This window comes from Cavia porcellus, unplaced genomic scaffold (assembly GCF_034190915.1).
Source record: "Cavia porcellus strain 051 isolate PalLab524CR breed Dunkin Hartley unplaced genomic scaffold, mCavPor4.1 scaffold_8, whole genome shotgun sequence".
Taxonomy (NCBI): Eukaryota; Metazoa; Chordata; class Mammalia; order Rodentia; family Caviidae; genus Cavia; species Cavia porcellus.
Window position 1 is genome coordinate 39,378,837 of NW_026947491.1, and position 14,214 is coordinate 39,393,050.

Below are 14,214 nucleotides of genomic sequence, written 5' to 3' on the forward strand. Positions count from 1 at the left end.
TTACCAGGCACAGAGCACAAAAAAATGGAACACATGAATCTGATACTGAAAAAATTGCTGAAAAAAATATTGCCAAGAAACCCGCTTGAGATGGGGCCAAGTCCTGCCAATGATCCTCCTCCATGTTGGATGCACTCCCACAAAAACAAACTAGGTACTCCCCTTATAAAATTCTATTTGGCTGGCTGCCCACAAACATAGGTCAAATTCAAGACAATCTCTGTGATCTAGGAAAACTGTCTCGGAGGAGACAAATACATGCTTTCACAATAGCCATACTGAATATTCATGGTTGCACAGAGGCAAAATGCCCATAAGCCCAACAGACCCACTACACCCATTTAAACCTAGGGACTTTGTTACCAAAAAAAAAAAAAAAAAAAAAGACAACTCTGGGACTCATGGGACGTGGGCCTCATACTGTAATCTTGTTTACCCCTATTGCTGTTAAAGTTACAGAAACTGTGCTTTAGATTCACCATAGTTGGCAGAAGCCAATCACCCAAGACAGGTGGATCAGCAAGCAGGATCCGATCAGTCCACCTGAATCAGCTGATCCTGTCAAAAGATCAGGCTGCCATCGGAGACAAAAGCCCTGCTCTGGTCACTTCAAAAGCTGACCAGTCTACGTAGAGCTGAAGCTTGATCGACATCAGGATACAATGACAACATAAGTCTCCTTTCCTTTCTGTTATAATTCTCCCTCTGCCCAATAGGAAGCCAACCCTCTATAACAATGTAAATGTTAATGATAGTGATACTCTCTCTTAAAACTTACTATAGGATGTATCAAAGTGGGAAATGAAGCAAGACTTAAAAGAGAAAGCCCCCTTAAACTGTCCCCTCTCCTCTATAGCTACAACTCCTTGTTCTTGTACAGATAAGATTGGCAACCATGTCCTGTGAACAGTTTGTCATCTTTTCTTCCAGGATTCATAAAGCTCTATGTTCTTGCAAGGCTAAGTTATTAAGTGCTTTGTCTTGCTTCTGTACCCTTGCTTGTCCCCCTCCTCAGTTTCTAAAGGCCAATCTCCTCAGCCAAATGAATAAAACTAGAACCTTTCCTTTATTTTAATGCCCAGCACTTTGGGCACGAGTTCAACTGGGTCAATTGTGCACCTATAATCCTGGAAATAAATCCTCCCTTTCCCCCACTGGTCTTCTGATCTCTTGGATTCTGCAATAGTCAAGCAGAGTTCCCAGAAGAGAACAGACAAAAAGTCCATGAGCAACCTGGACACAGGGTGGTCCTAGAGCTCCCTCCTGAAGCTCACCTGTGTGAAGTTGATTGGTCTGTCTTTGGTAATACAGTCAGCATATTTACAGGCAAACATCCCACAGTCACTTCCATTCATCTGTTGTGGAATTTCCTGAAAGAACAAAACAATATGGTGCTATCTTTACAAGCTTCTTTCCTTCTCAGATTAAAAAATGAGAGCCAAAGCTCAAAAATTTTACATATTTCCCTGAACTCTGAACAAATGACACTACTCTGTACCAAACTCAGAACAGAAGCTCAAAGTAAAAATACAGCATTTCAGTCAGGTCTATCTATTTAATATAAATCATTAAGGAGAATATCTCAAACTTCTATGCATCTCAGGATATAAAAGCTGGCCCTGTACCCATGGGCCAAATGATCAACAAATGTTTCCTATATGAATGAAAAATGGTTTTCCTTTTAGAAAACTTATTTCTCCATTATAAATATTCCCAGAAAGAAACCTACTTTCCCCAAGGAATCGAACAATCAAGCTGACACTAATAAAGTCTCTAGCAACCAAGCAATACAGCCTTTTCTCCCCCAAAGAGCCTACTTCTAGGACCTCTACTGCAACAAGATGAAATATACCTGGCTTTTCTTGCTGAAGAGCTGCCAACCATTGGTGTCAAACTCTTTCCTTTTCTTGTCAATGCTTTCTTGCTTCAAGTATTGCCTAAAGGTAGTGGAGGAGAATGAGATAAGCTGTGGGGAACTCTGATGACAACTGCTTCCCTAAGAAGGAGCTGGCAATCCCAGGAAAAGTTTCCTCTGTTCCTCTGAGGGGAACAGTATACATAATGCTGAGCAAGGAGTCCCTCAACTCCTAAGCTTCTACTGGAGCTTAGCCTGTCTTTAGAATTCTCACAATTAATTCTTTCAGTCTGAAAGGGACATGACATCTGCCTCTGATACGCTCCATCAACCTACTATACTCCAAGGAACTTTTTTTTTTCTATACTAGAGATTATACCCAGGGTTTCCTACATGTTTCCCAAGTACTCTACCATTATCTCACACCCCAGGCCCTTTTGAGACAGGGTCTTGCTAAGTTTCCCAAGCTGGCCACAGACCTGTTATCTCCTGCCTCAGCCTTCTGAGTACCTCAAATTATAGGGATGTGCCATGTTGCCTGAAGAATCATTTTTGATTCTTCTCATTGGTTTATATACTCCTTTAGAAATACAACTGAGGGCCAGGCAGGGACAGGAAGGAGCCCACCAAGAAGTCAACTATCTAGCTTTTCTGGCAAGCCGTGTAAGCCATACAGGGCCCAGGAAGAGAGAAGTCAGACAGCGTCTCCTGTGAGCCCATCGACACATGGGCTGGGAATCAAGCATTCCCCTGTCACAAGCAACTGGTTGGCTTGAGGAACAGGAAGAATTGATGGCAACTGAGGCACAAAAAGCAACTGAAAATTTTTTAGTTGACTTGGCAGGCCTGAGACCAGTGGTCTGACCATCTATTGGGAGGACAGTAGTATGCAACATATAGTGATATAGTGATATAGGGGATATCCTTTTATCATTTTTGAAATACAATATTGTTCTCATTGTTTTGTTTTAAAAATAGAATACAATCTAATAGATAAACATGTTTCTCTGGATATGCAGATATTTACCACTGTTAGCTTTGGTTTTCCGGTGTGAAAATTCAATCTAAATAAATCTACTTGAATGTATATCTCATGTAGGGTATTCTTTCAAAGTGCAAAATTTTCACTATTCTGCCATCTGGTTATTAGAGTAGTACAGTGAGGAACAGGTGTTTTGAAGGGAGAAATAGGTAGGGTAGAAAGATTTCTATTCTGGTTCCTTGTTGAGCTACTAACTAGTAGGATCTGGGCAACCAAAGTCATCTCTATGGGTTTTGGCTTTTTCATCTGATAAATTAGGAAGTTGAATTAAATGGTTTCTAGGTATTAAGTAGTGACTAAATCTCTAGCTATAAATCCAATCTGTATACTAGGACAGTAATCGCCCCCACTAAGGACAAGTTTTGGTATTATTCTATAATTCCTGAACTGAATTTTTTTAAAATTTTATTTTAAAGAGGAAAAAAACCCTTGAAATTTCAAAATAATATAAGAGTAACAATGGTTACTACATTGTGTATTGTTACCTCTAAATGAGGTAATCAGAGTACAAGATACAGTACAAGATACATTTAATTATTCAAACAATATTAGCACAAATCTTTCTTTATAATGAATTAAGAGAAAGTAGTACAACTGTCTTAACAATCTTGTATTAAAAAATATATATATATGTATTTGCATTTTTCTTCTCTCTTTTCTTTTTTTTCTTATCCTAGTTTTTCTTTCTTTTTGAAGAGTTTCTTCCCATTTCACAATATCCATTGTACATTTTGGATCTTATTTACTCTTTCACCTCACGTAAGTTTCCAGTTTATCCTTCTTTATAGCTGAGTAGTACTCCACTGTATAAAAAGACTGTGCCTTTTTTATTCATTCCTCAGTTGACCGGCATTAGGGTTATTTCCAAGATTTTACTATTACAAACTGTGCTGCTGTAAAGATGGATGCAAATATATTGCTGTGGTTTCATGTTTTAAATTTTTTCTCAGACAAGAATAGCTGAGTCAAATGGGACCTCTAATCCTAATTTTGTGAGGACTTTCCACACTGATTTCCATAGTGATTGCATCAGTCTACATTCCTACCAACAGTGTATTAAACTTAAATTTAAAATATTTATTCTTAATTCTAAGATTTTATTAATCACACTCCTAAAAGTATTAAACAATTGAGTTTAACTGCCAGAAAAACACAGCATATACCAAACCCCAAACTTCTGTTCTCAATGCCTTACTTACAAGAGGATCCTGCAGGCTTCACTGTTTATCCCGCCCATAGAATCATAATAGGTAATGTTCTTCTTTCTAAAGTCTACCACCTGAGGGTAAGAAAAAAAATTGTGTTTATAAAGCGAAGAAAACTGGTTTCTCAGTTTCTCTTTTCTTTGGCCCTTGAATCCTTCTGGACAGCTTCCTGTGAAATCACAAGAAGTCTGATACTTTGTATTTTACATGCTTAATGTGCAGAGGAAAAAAGAAGGGAGTGATTTATATGGAACTTGTTCAATTTCTTCCTCCCCATAATAGGCTACAGTAAAGAAACAGCACATAAGTATCTTAAGACCATTTCCACCAAATTTTGGAAAAATAGTGAAAAGATTCTGGGTTTTTTTTTTTTTTAACCTTTAGAATTTCTTTCTGATTTTTAAATGCAGCTTAAAATTAACTGTGTTTTAACTTTTATTAACCTAGTAAGCTAATGCATTCATGTGGTCAGTCATAGGAAATCTGAATTACACATGCAATGTAAACTCTGATTAGGCAGAAAAGAGCCACAGAATCTGAGCTGGCATCTTCACTTGGAAGTTACTTTTTCTCCCATGCCTTACCTTGAGGCTGCTTTAATACCCTAGAACTCCTTTTTAAATATTTCCAGAAAAGGAAATTTCATAGCTTTCTTTAAAGTCTAAGTACTTCCTACTCTAGACAGAAAGTTTAATGATATGATTTTTTAGCTGACATACTTCCTAATATTATTCTTTCTTTTAATAATCAACGGAAGATGCAGACAATGTAGGACTAATCACTTCTTTGCCTTTTGGCTAAGATCAAGTGTAGAAGATTTAGAAATACTATTTACAACCCTGTGTGTTCTACAATTATGTAGATTTCTTTAAATCTTTTTTATCTAAAATAAAGGAAGTACTCACAGCTAGACACCAGTGCACTCCTAAGTGGATGGGTACCAAAAGAATGTCAACAGAAAATACATCCACTTTCTTTGTCCAACGCTTCACTGCTTGGTAACCAGCTGTTTTTAACTTAGTGAAGAAGAAAGTATTAAATGCATGCACACTTGGTAATCCTTTTTCTTTACTTCTCTCCATTAGCATATTCATGTAGAAATTGATGATCTGTGAGAAGAAATTACACATTAGAATAGACATTCAAAAATAATTGTGTTATATAAACATAACTACTGAATCTGGGTATAGGCATGATAGTGTAAGCCTATAATCCCAGCAATTCAGTAGACTGAGGCAGGAGAATCTCCACTACTCTGAGGCCAGCCTGGGCTTTGTAGTGAGTTCAAGACCAGCCTGGACTACATAGTGAGATCCTGTAGAAAAAAAAAGAAAAGAAAAGAAACAGCAGTTGCAGTGCTGAACAGAATATGCTATTTTTTCCTAATCAACTCAGTTAAGGCTTCAACACCTAACAGCCTCATCACATAAACAAGCAAGGTCAAAATCGTACGATCATACCCAGAAATCTTAAGATCATATGCAGGAAAATCCAACATCTCTTCAAGATAAAAACCTTCAAGAAAACAGACAGAAGGACCATACCTGAATGTGATAAAGACTATGACAAATCAATAGCCGCATCACACTAAATGGAAAAAACTGAAAGTATTCCCCATAAAATCGGGAACATAACAAGAATGTCTACTATCATCTCTTCTGTTCAACACGGTATTTGAAACATAAGCCAGATAAAGTAGACAAGGGAAAAAAATAAAAGGCATACATAAAGGAAAGGAAGAATTCAAATTATTTGCAAATGATATGATACTGTACATAGAAGACCCAAAGAATGGTCTCAATTCTTAACAAACTCAATTCATAACAAACTTTAGCAATGCAGCAGTATACAAGATCAATACACAAAAATCATTAGCATTTGTATATAGCAATAATGAACAGGATGAGAAAGAAATTATGAAAACAATACTATTTCTAGTAGCTTCAAAACATAAAATACCTAAGAATTAACATAACCAAGGAAGTGAAAGACTTTCTACAAAGAAAACTACAGTACTCTGAAAAAGAATATAGAAGAGAGTATTAGAAAATGTAAAGATGTCCCCTGCTTCTGGATAGGAAGAATCAATAGTCAAAATGACCATATTTGCAAAATTATTATACAGATTCAATGCAGATCCAATTAAAATACCAACAGTATACTTTATAAAGATCCAGAAAAAAATCCTAAAATTCATATGAAATCAGAAGAAACTCAGGCTGGCAAAAGCAATTTTGGGCAATAAGAGCAAACAAGAGGCAAAGTAATACCTGACTTCAGGCTATGCTACAAAGCAATGGTGATAAAAATGGCAAAGCAGTGGAGCAAAAACAGATACACAGATGAATGGAACGGAACGGAGGGCACAGAAACTTCCCCAGACACATCAGCTATTGAATTTTTGACAAAGGGGCCAAAAGCTGTTTTTGGAGGAAAGATTGCCTAGTCAACAAGTGGTGCTAGGAAAACTTATTATCTGTGTGCAGCAGATTGAAATTGAACCCTTATTTCTTACCACATACTAAATTAAAATCAAAATGCATCAAAGATCTAAACATTAAAACAGAAAATACATAAAACATTTGAAGATATAAGCATAGAAAGGATTTTCTAAACAGAACCTCAACTGCACATGAAAACAACAGCAAAAATTAACAAGTGGGACCATATTAGACTAAAAAGTTTCTGTAAGAACAAAAGAATCAATTAGTAGAGTGAAGAAATAGCCTACAGAGTGGGAGAAAGTTTTGCTAGCTGCTCCTCAGACAGAGGACTAATATCTACAATATACAAAGAACTCAAAAAATAAAATTAAGTCACTTAAAATTAAACATCCAGTCAAGAAATGAGCAAGAGAAATGAACTGAGACATCACAGAGGAAGAAATACAAATGGTTAACAAATACATGAAAAAATGCTCAAATCGCTGGCTATCTGAGAAACACAAATAAAAATAATACTAAGATTCCATTTCACTCTAGAAAGAATGGCAACCATTAAGAAATCAAACAAAAACAAAGGCTGGAAGGCTATGGTGAAAAAGGAACTCTTCTTCATTGCCGGTGGGAATGTCATCTAGTACAACCATTATGGAAATCAGTATGGAGATTTCTCAGAGAACTAGAATTAGAAATTCCATATGACCCAGTGATTCTTCTACTAGGTATCTTTCCCAAAGAACTTAAGGAATCCTATTTTAGAAATACATGCACATCAATATTCATAGCAGCACAACTCATAACAGTAAATCCTATAAGCAGGCTGTATGTCCATCAACAGATGACTAGATAAAAAAAATGTGGTATCTATGTATAATAGATACTAATATGCTATTAAAAATGACAAATTTTAGACATTTGTAGGAAAATGGATGCACCTAGAAAATACAACATTGAGTGAAATAAACCAGACATACAAGCTGACATACTGTAACAGTATCTCTCATTTAGGAGAGGCAAAATACAAACAGAGAATAAAAGAGGATTGCAACAGGGAAGTGGTCTCAGGGAAAAAGTACAAAGAATGAGGAGGAGGGGAGAAGGAAAGAAGCAGAATAAAGATATGCCATGTACAGGAACCTAATAACTTCAATTAATGTAAACATTATATGCTACAACATAAGCTAAGATTAGTATTAACAAGAACAGAAAATGAGATGGGAGAATTGGAGGAGGGAGAGAGGAAGGGGGAGGGAAGGAAAAGGAAAAAAAAAAGAACTTGAGGTATATATAAATAACCACTCCCCAAAATGACTATATACTACGAATTCCAAACATGCACTAATAAAAAAATCATGTCACCAAAAGAGACAAAAATAACGAAAAAGCAGTTGTGTTGAATAGCACATACTACAATTTCCTGATCAACTCAACGGACTTGAACACATACCAGCTTCATGTCTCCATACTAATGTGCAACTAGAAAGAAAGAGTTGAGGCAGTTATAAATAATAAAAAGAAAAGCTGTCAGATACACAGCTGGAATAAACAAATGGGAAGATATTGACCAGATTTGTGGAACAACAGACTATAGAATGAGGAGAAAGGGGCATCAGAAGGTGAGGCCCAGAAAAAATGAAAGAAATGAATATGAGAAGTTTAATAAAGCATATAGCATTTACTTTACTATATTGGGAGAACTCTGTGAATAGATTTCAAGCTTAGTTAAGAGTCTAGTGTTAAGCTAAGAACAATAGTTCGAACTTTACATGATAGTTACTTTTGTCTTGCACAAAGATAGAAAATTCTGTTCCACATGGTTAAATTTGCCTTTTTAACCTCATAAGCCATAATATAGAGGCAAACTGTTTTGGTTCAAGTATGAGTAAGTAACAGGACAAGCCATCAACCATACTGGAAAAACACCTACAACAATGTAACTCTGTAAGAGGCAAACATGGACACACAGTCATATAAAAATCTAGATTATATGAGACCTAAAGTCACAAACAATGAAGGATAATATTGTCCCACAGGATCTGTGAGCTTAGCTTTCTCATCTTTACTTATTTCATTTACTCTTCAATAACAAGTGTGAGTGAAAGAAATTAAAATGCTCGATACAGGAGATACGTAAATTTTTCAGTTAACGAAACAATGTCTTCTCTATAGTGGCGATGTTGTCTATGATTCTTTTAGGTCCAGGACTCCCTCGTACTAAAGCTTGAAAGTTACTGTGCCAGAAGTTATACTGCATACTTACTTTATGTGGGCACAAAGCTAGTATCTGTCAACTGCAAGGAATGAATGGGCTAACTGAGCCACAGCTTGGAAATATGACTAAGAAAACAGGCACATTTTTCAGAACGCTTTTTGAGGAATGGGAAAATGCCCCCATCCTTTGACAAATATTTACACACCAGGATGCCAGAGCAGTGAGCTACTGCCCAACAGTAGGCAACTACATACTGGGTAGGTAGCAGGGAACACTGCCAGGAACACACCAGAGTATGGTCGAGACTAGAGAAAGGGCCTATAGATGAGGATGCCTGAGCAGTCACAGGGAAACTATACTCACCATAAGGCAAAGCTCTGACATACGACAGGCTAGGTCTGAAGAAAGACACTGTTCTGCCTACAGCTCTGACAACTGAGACAAGAGGCCCAATTAGGTCCAGAGGACTCAGGCTATGGCTAATTCTGTACCACAGTACAGAATTACTGGAGTGTTTTGAATTACTGGAGGAATTGAATTAACTGTTGGGTTTCACATTACTGTGTGAAACCCAACAGTTAATGGAGCTTAGTTGTCTTAAGTAATGATAATAAATCAAAGCACAATTAGAATGATGGATTCTCAAATCTAAGTGTTCAGTTAACTCTGCCTGAGGTTATTATAATGGTGCTAGTTGATGCCTGTAGGTTTATGAAGACGGTTACTAATACTGGGAATGATCTGACCAGCAAGCACAGATTTCTAATTATATTCTCTAGAATGTAGAGAGAAATTAGCCAGAAGAGACTAATAAATTTCTTCTGGCATTCTACCTGTCCCAGTGTTAAGTTACAAGGCTAAACCCTACAAATTAATGGATAAAATGAATAAGCACATGACCTGCTGGTCACTGCAGGTCAATCTTCCATGGGGCAGTCAGATCATATATATTATCAGCAATAAGATAAAGGGAAATGTGAAAGAAATCAGATAAAGAAATAAGGACAAACACATGAGTGCCATGGAGATATACCTTCTTCAGATACCTATCAGAGGTACTATAGTTTGGACATTAGTTTAAATAAAACAAACAAAAGAGAACAAGACATAAACAAGTATCATGCTACCTAACACAATTGAACAAGAACAGAGAACTAGTGATCACTGTATGTCTCCTTAGAAAATTCCTCTATTGCTTTTGCCCTGCCTCCAACCAAGGTTTCTCCACTGAGAGGGAAACAGCTTCCTCCAAAGTCAACTAGTTAATTAGCTCTAAGGAATGATCTGAGTTCTTTTTCATTTCCCTAATATCCCAGTAGGTGGGAGTCTGGTGGCCTTAGTGCTTCTTCCCTTTAACTAAGAATGTGTAATCTGACATCTGAGCCAGATGTAAACTGTTTACATCCAAATTTCTCTTCAGTTTTTCAGCTGTTACTCTGTCCAAATGAGAAAAATTGCCATCGTTCAGCCAAGACACAGTTATACCCAAAATAAGCTAGGAATTGAAGAACAAAGATGATCCCATATGTCATCTCACAGAGGAGGGATAAAGATGAAGGAAAAAGAAATAAGAGAAGGGATCACAGCATTCAAGATGAAAGAGATGCAGTAATGGCCACAGAGTGTGAGTCTGTGTATGTGTGTGCGTGTGGACAAAGAACCTTCCTCCTTCCCCTAATGGCAACAGCCCTTCCTGCACACAAGATTCTCTTAACTCCAGCAGATCTTAAACCCCCTTTGAAACAGGGGACTAAAAGTAGATCAGCCCAGGGTTTGTCCTGCCACTATACCACTAAGATTCTTGCCAGTGTTAGTCCACTTGTCATCCTTTCTGGGGTCCATATTTGCCTCTATTTGTCCACTGTGGCTCCTGGTGCCTAAGGAGCTGCCCTTGCTGCTGCCTTCATGGCCTTGGCATAAGCTCTGCTTGTCTTTATAGTCCTGTCTAGGAGTAGGATAGTTGTTTACAGTGTCTTTGCTCTTTTGTGATTTTATTTGAAGAGCTGACAGGCTGAAGCTGAAAAGTTTCTTTTTAAAGGGAAAGCCTATGATATTTTCAAATGAAGGATTTAATAGTCTTTATATTACCACAAGGACATAAATAACCACCACTATTTGTATTTTCCTTCTTGTCCGGTAAACTAGTTCACTTGTTTTCTCTGTATTTAAAAGCAAAATATTTCCTAAACAGTAAAGACTTGATTTTAAATCCTTCCCATGTTTACACTTTGAACTTTTCTGTTTAATTTAGAAAAAAATGTTCTGAAACTACAAGACACGATACTACTCTCGAGGACAGATGCAGACAACATTTAGGGAAACAAAAGTCATTTTTCAAATTTTACTTCTTGATATTCCATTCTGAGTTTTTTTTTATTTCTCTCTTGGCAGTAATGGGGACTGAATTCAGAGCTTCTGTACTGAGCTTCAAGCCCAATCTTTTAAAAAATTATTTTTAAATTTTGAGGCAGGGTCTTATGAAATCACTAAGTTGCCAGGCTGTGTTCAAACACGAGATCCACCTGACTCAGCATCTCAAGAGTGCTGGGATTGTAGGTGCACTCAACACATTCAGCCCACTTTGACTTTTAAATTCATTTATGTTTGTCAACCACAAAGTCCAAAAGACTAACCAACAAGCAGCAGTTGGACTAATATGGTTCACAAAGTTTTTCAGTTGTTAAGATCTGATCTGATGATGTTACAGGTACCAAGAAGGCAGGCTTTCTTCACTGCGAACACATGTTAAGTTTTTTCTTACATGCACATTCAAGTAACAAATTACTGCTCAAGTTTTAAAGAAAGACAGGCAGACAATTCCTACTTTTAAGTGACCCTGTGTAAATCTCAGGTTTATTTGGGTTGATTCTATTAAGAAACACTTCAAAGAGATATCACAATGTGGAAGCCAATGAGTCATGTTAGAAACACTAAATCTTTCACTCTGATAATTTCATTTCACTTATAAGAGGGTACTAGAGATGGCAGATCCGTCATATTCAATTAACAAATTTATCTTGTTTTTGCCTAGTTAATTCTTATTCGCTAAGAAAAACCTATTTCCAGGGTTAGAGCTGGTCTTGGAAGTTTTATGAGTTATTTCCTCTACCTAGTGAGCATCACTCAGTTAACTACGCCTTGGAAACAACTGCCTAGGTATGTGTATGACTAGCTCACCATTTCCATTAAGCATGTGTGATCAGGATGTTAAGAATGCTTGACAGAAAAAATCAAACCACACCACCCCACACCAGCATGTGCTCTGGTTCCAGATCTTGACTGCAATAAAAATTAACTGACCATGGTACAAAGTCTTACTTCCCTATAAAGTCTTACTTATTTATCTACTGCCAATCAAGTAGGAATATTTTTTCTATATATAAACCTATAATATTACTGAATAACTGAAATATTACTTCTTTCCTTTGGAAAAGGAAACTTACAAAACAGGTGATTAGTTTCCTTGGCTTAGCTATGGCTTCAGTATAGTTATAGTTTACTATGTAGAGTCTATCTTAATTTGTTCTTCACTAGCCTCCTTCTCTCTATTTAAGATTTTTTTTTCTTGGCCTTTCTCTTGCTGGTGAAGTTACAAATACAGTACTGTACTATCCAACACTTTTCCATTTTGGAAACAACTGGTAATAATAGTATGGGTTTGCAAAGCAGAATCAAGGAAAATCACATGCTTGCTTTGTACTTGTAGAGCTTCAGTCTATAGTCAACTGGCTCCAAGGCTGGGTGGCACGACAGAGGACAACTGCAGAAAAGAAACAGTCCAAGGCAAAGCAGGGCAACAAGAAGACACAAATAAGCCAAGTAGCAAAGCAACTTCTTTCCAACATTTATATTCCATCTTTTTGGGTGGTACCACCCACAGCCAGGGCAGGTCATCCTTAATGTCAGCATCATACACCTAACACAGTCATCTTTGAAACTCTGCATCTATGAACCACGAAAGTTTTGGAGGGACATCTAGATACAATCCCTAACAGTATTTTTCCAGTTTGCTGTGTAAATTAGAAATCAGTAATTTATGATAGTAGAATTATAAAGAAAATAGGGTCCTGGAGAGAATATAAATCAGGAAATGAAAAAAAAAAATCAGGAAATGCTGCAGCCATCCTGCTTTTCCACCCAAGATAGCACATACATTATAAGGGTACTGTAAAGAAGAAAGTGTTTCCAGTCTATTTATGTATTTCCAGTACATGTAGGTACGTACACAGGATCCATCTACTTATTCCAATTTTTATCTTTACTGATTTTTCTATTCATTCTATCAATTATTGAGTTTTTAAAAAATCAACAGTAATTACAGATTTATTTATTTATCAGTTTGTAGTTCAAGTATTTTTTGGTGGGGGGAGGGGGGTACCAAGGATCAAACTCATGATCTCATGTTTGCCAGGCAGGCACTTGTGCCGCTGAGCTAAATCCCTAGCCCCTAAGAATCTGTTATTAAAGTATGCACACATTTAGGCTGACATGCTTATATGATGAACTAACCTCTTCATCATAAAATGTCACCATCATTGGTAGTAAATACTTCCTACTCTGAAATATAGTTGGCATAATATTAATACAGACACTTCATCTTTATTTTGATGTTTTTTCTACTCCTTTACTTTTGTACATCTATCTGTCTTTACATTCAAAATAGTTTCTTCTAGGCCTGGAAAATGTGGCTCAGTGGTAGAAAGCTGGGTTCAATTCCTAACACCAGAAAAAGAAAAAAAAAGTATCTGGTTAAGAAATTTCTACCCAATCTGACAATCTGCCATATAACTGGATATTTAAACCATACTATGAATAGAGTAGCCACTAATGTAATTATTGAGCACATGAAATATGCCTAATTCAAACTAAGATACACTGAGTATAAAATGTACATTCTATTCAAAGAGAAAGTAAAATATAACATTAATATTGTAATATCAATTACATGCCAAAGTAACCTTTTGGATATATTGGGTTAAATAATTATGATTTTACCTATTTTATTTTTTAAATATTACTATTAGAGAATTTAAAAGGAGATATGTTCATATTATACTTCCATTGGGCAATGCTCTCTAGATCATTTACATTTACTATTGATTTGGTTAAACATAATTTACATCTTGATTTTTTTTTCCTATTTGTTCTTTGTAGTCTTGTATCTTTTTCGTTTTTTTCCTGTCTTCTTTTGGACTTTTAAATTCTGCCTAATTACCATTATTAATAATTACATCTTTATTACGGTATTGTTTAGTACTTTCTCTAGGATTTATAGTATGTCTCTAACCAGAATCTATCTTCATATAATATAGTAGTTCACGTAGAATGGAATAATCTTACAATAGTAGCACAAGCTACTATTCTGTCCTCATCTTTGTGCTGACTGTCAAATATTTTACTTCCACATGTTATAAATTTAACTGTACAATGCTTTAGTCAACTGTTAGAAATACTAAAAA

The 14,214-nt window shown here is 36.3% G+C and overlaps 1 protein-coding gene across 4 annotated transcripts in view; it reads right to left on the minus strand.

Annotated features, from left to right (window-relative positions):
- The window catches only part of Senp1 (SUMO specific peptidase 1), a 72,395-nt gene that overhangs the window by 21,144 nt on the left and 37,037 nt on the right, over positions 1-14,214 (minus strand). For all 4 annotated transcript variants that reach the window (XM_063254641.1, XM_003476076.4, XM_013159460.2 and 1 more), the window contains exons 14-17: positions 5,008-5,211; positions 4,097-4,176; positions 1,853-1,937; positions 1,275-1,370 (exon numbers count right to left, since the gene is read on the minus strand). In XM_063254641.1, the coding sequence (XP_063110711.1) occupies positions 1,275-1,370; positions 1,853-1,937; positions 4,097-4,176; positions 5,008-5,211 (465 nt within the window). The remainder of the gene's footprint in view (positions 1-1,274; positions 1,371-1,852; positions 1,938-4,096; positions 4,177-5,007; positions 5,212-14,214) is intronic.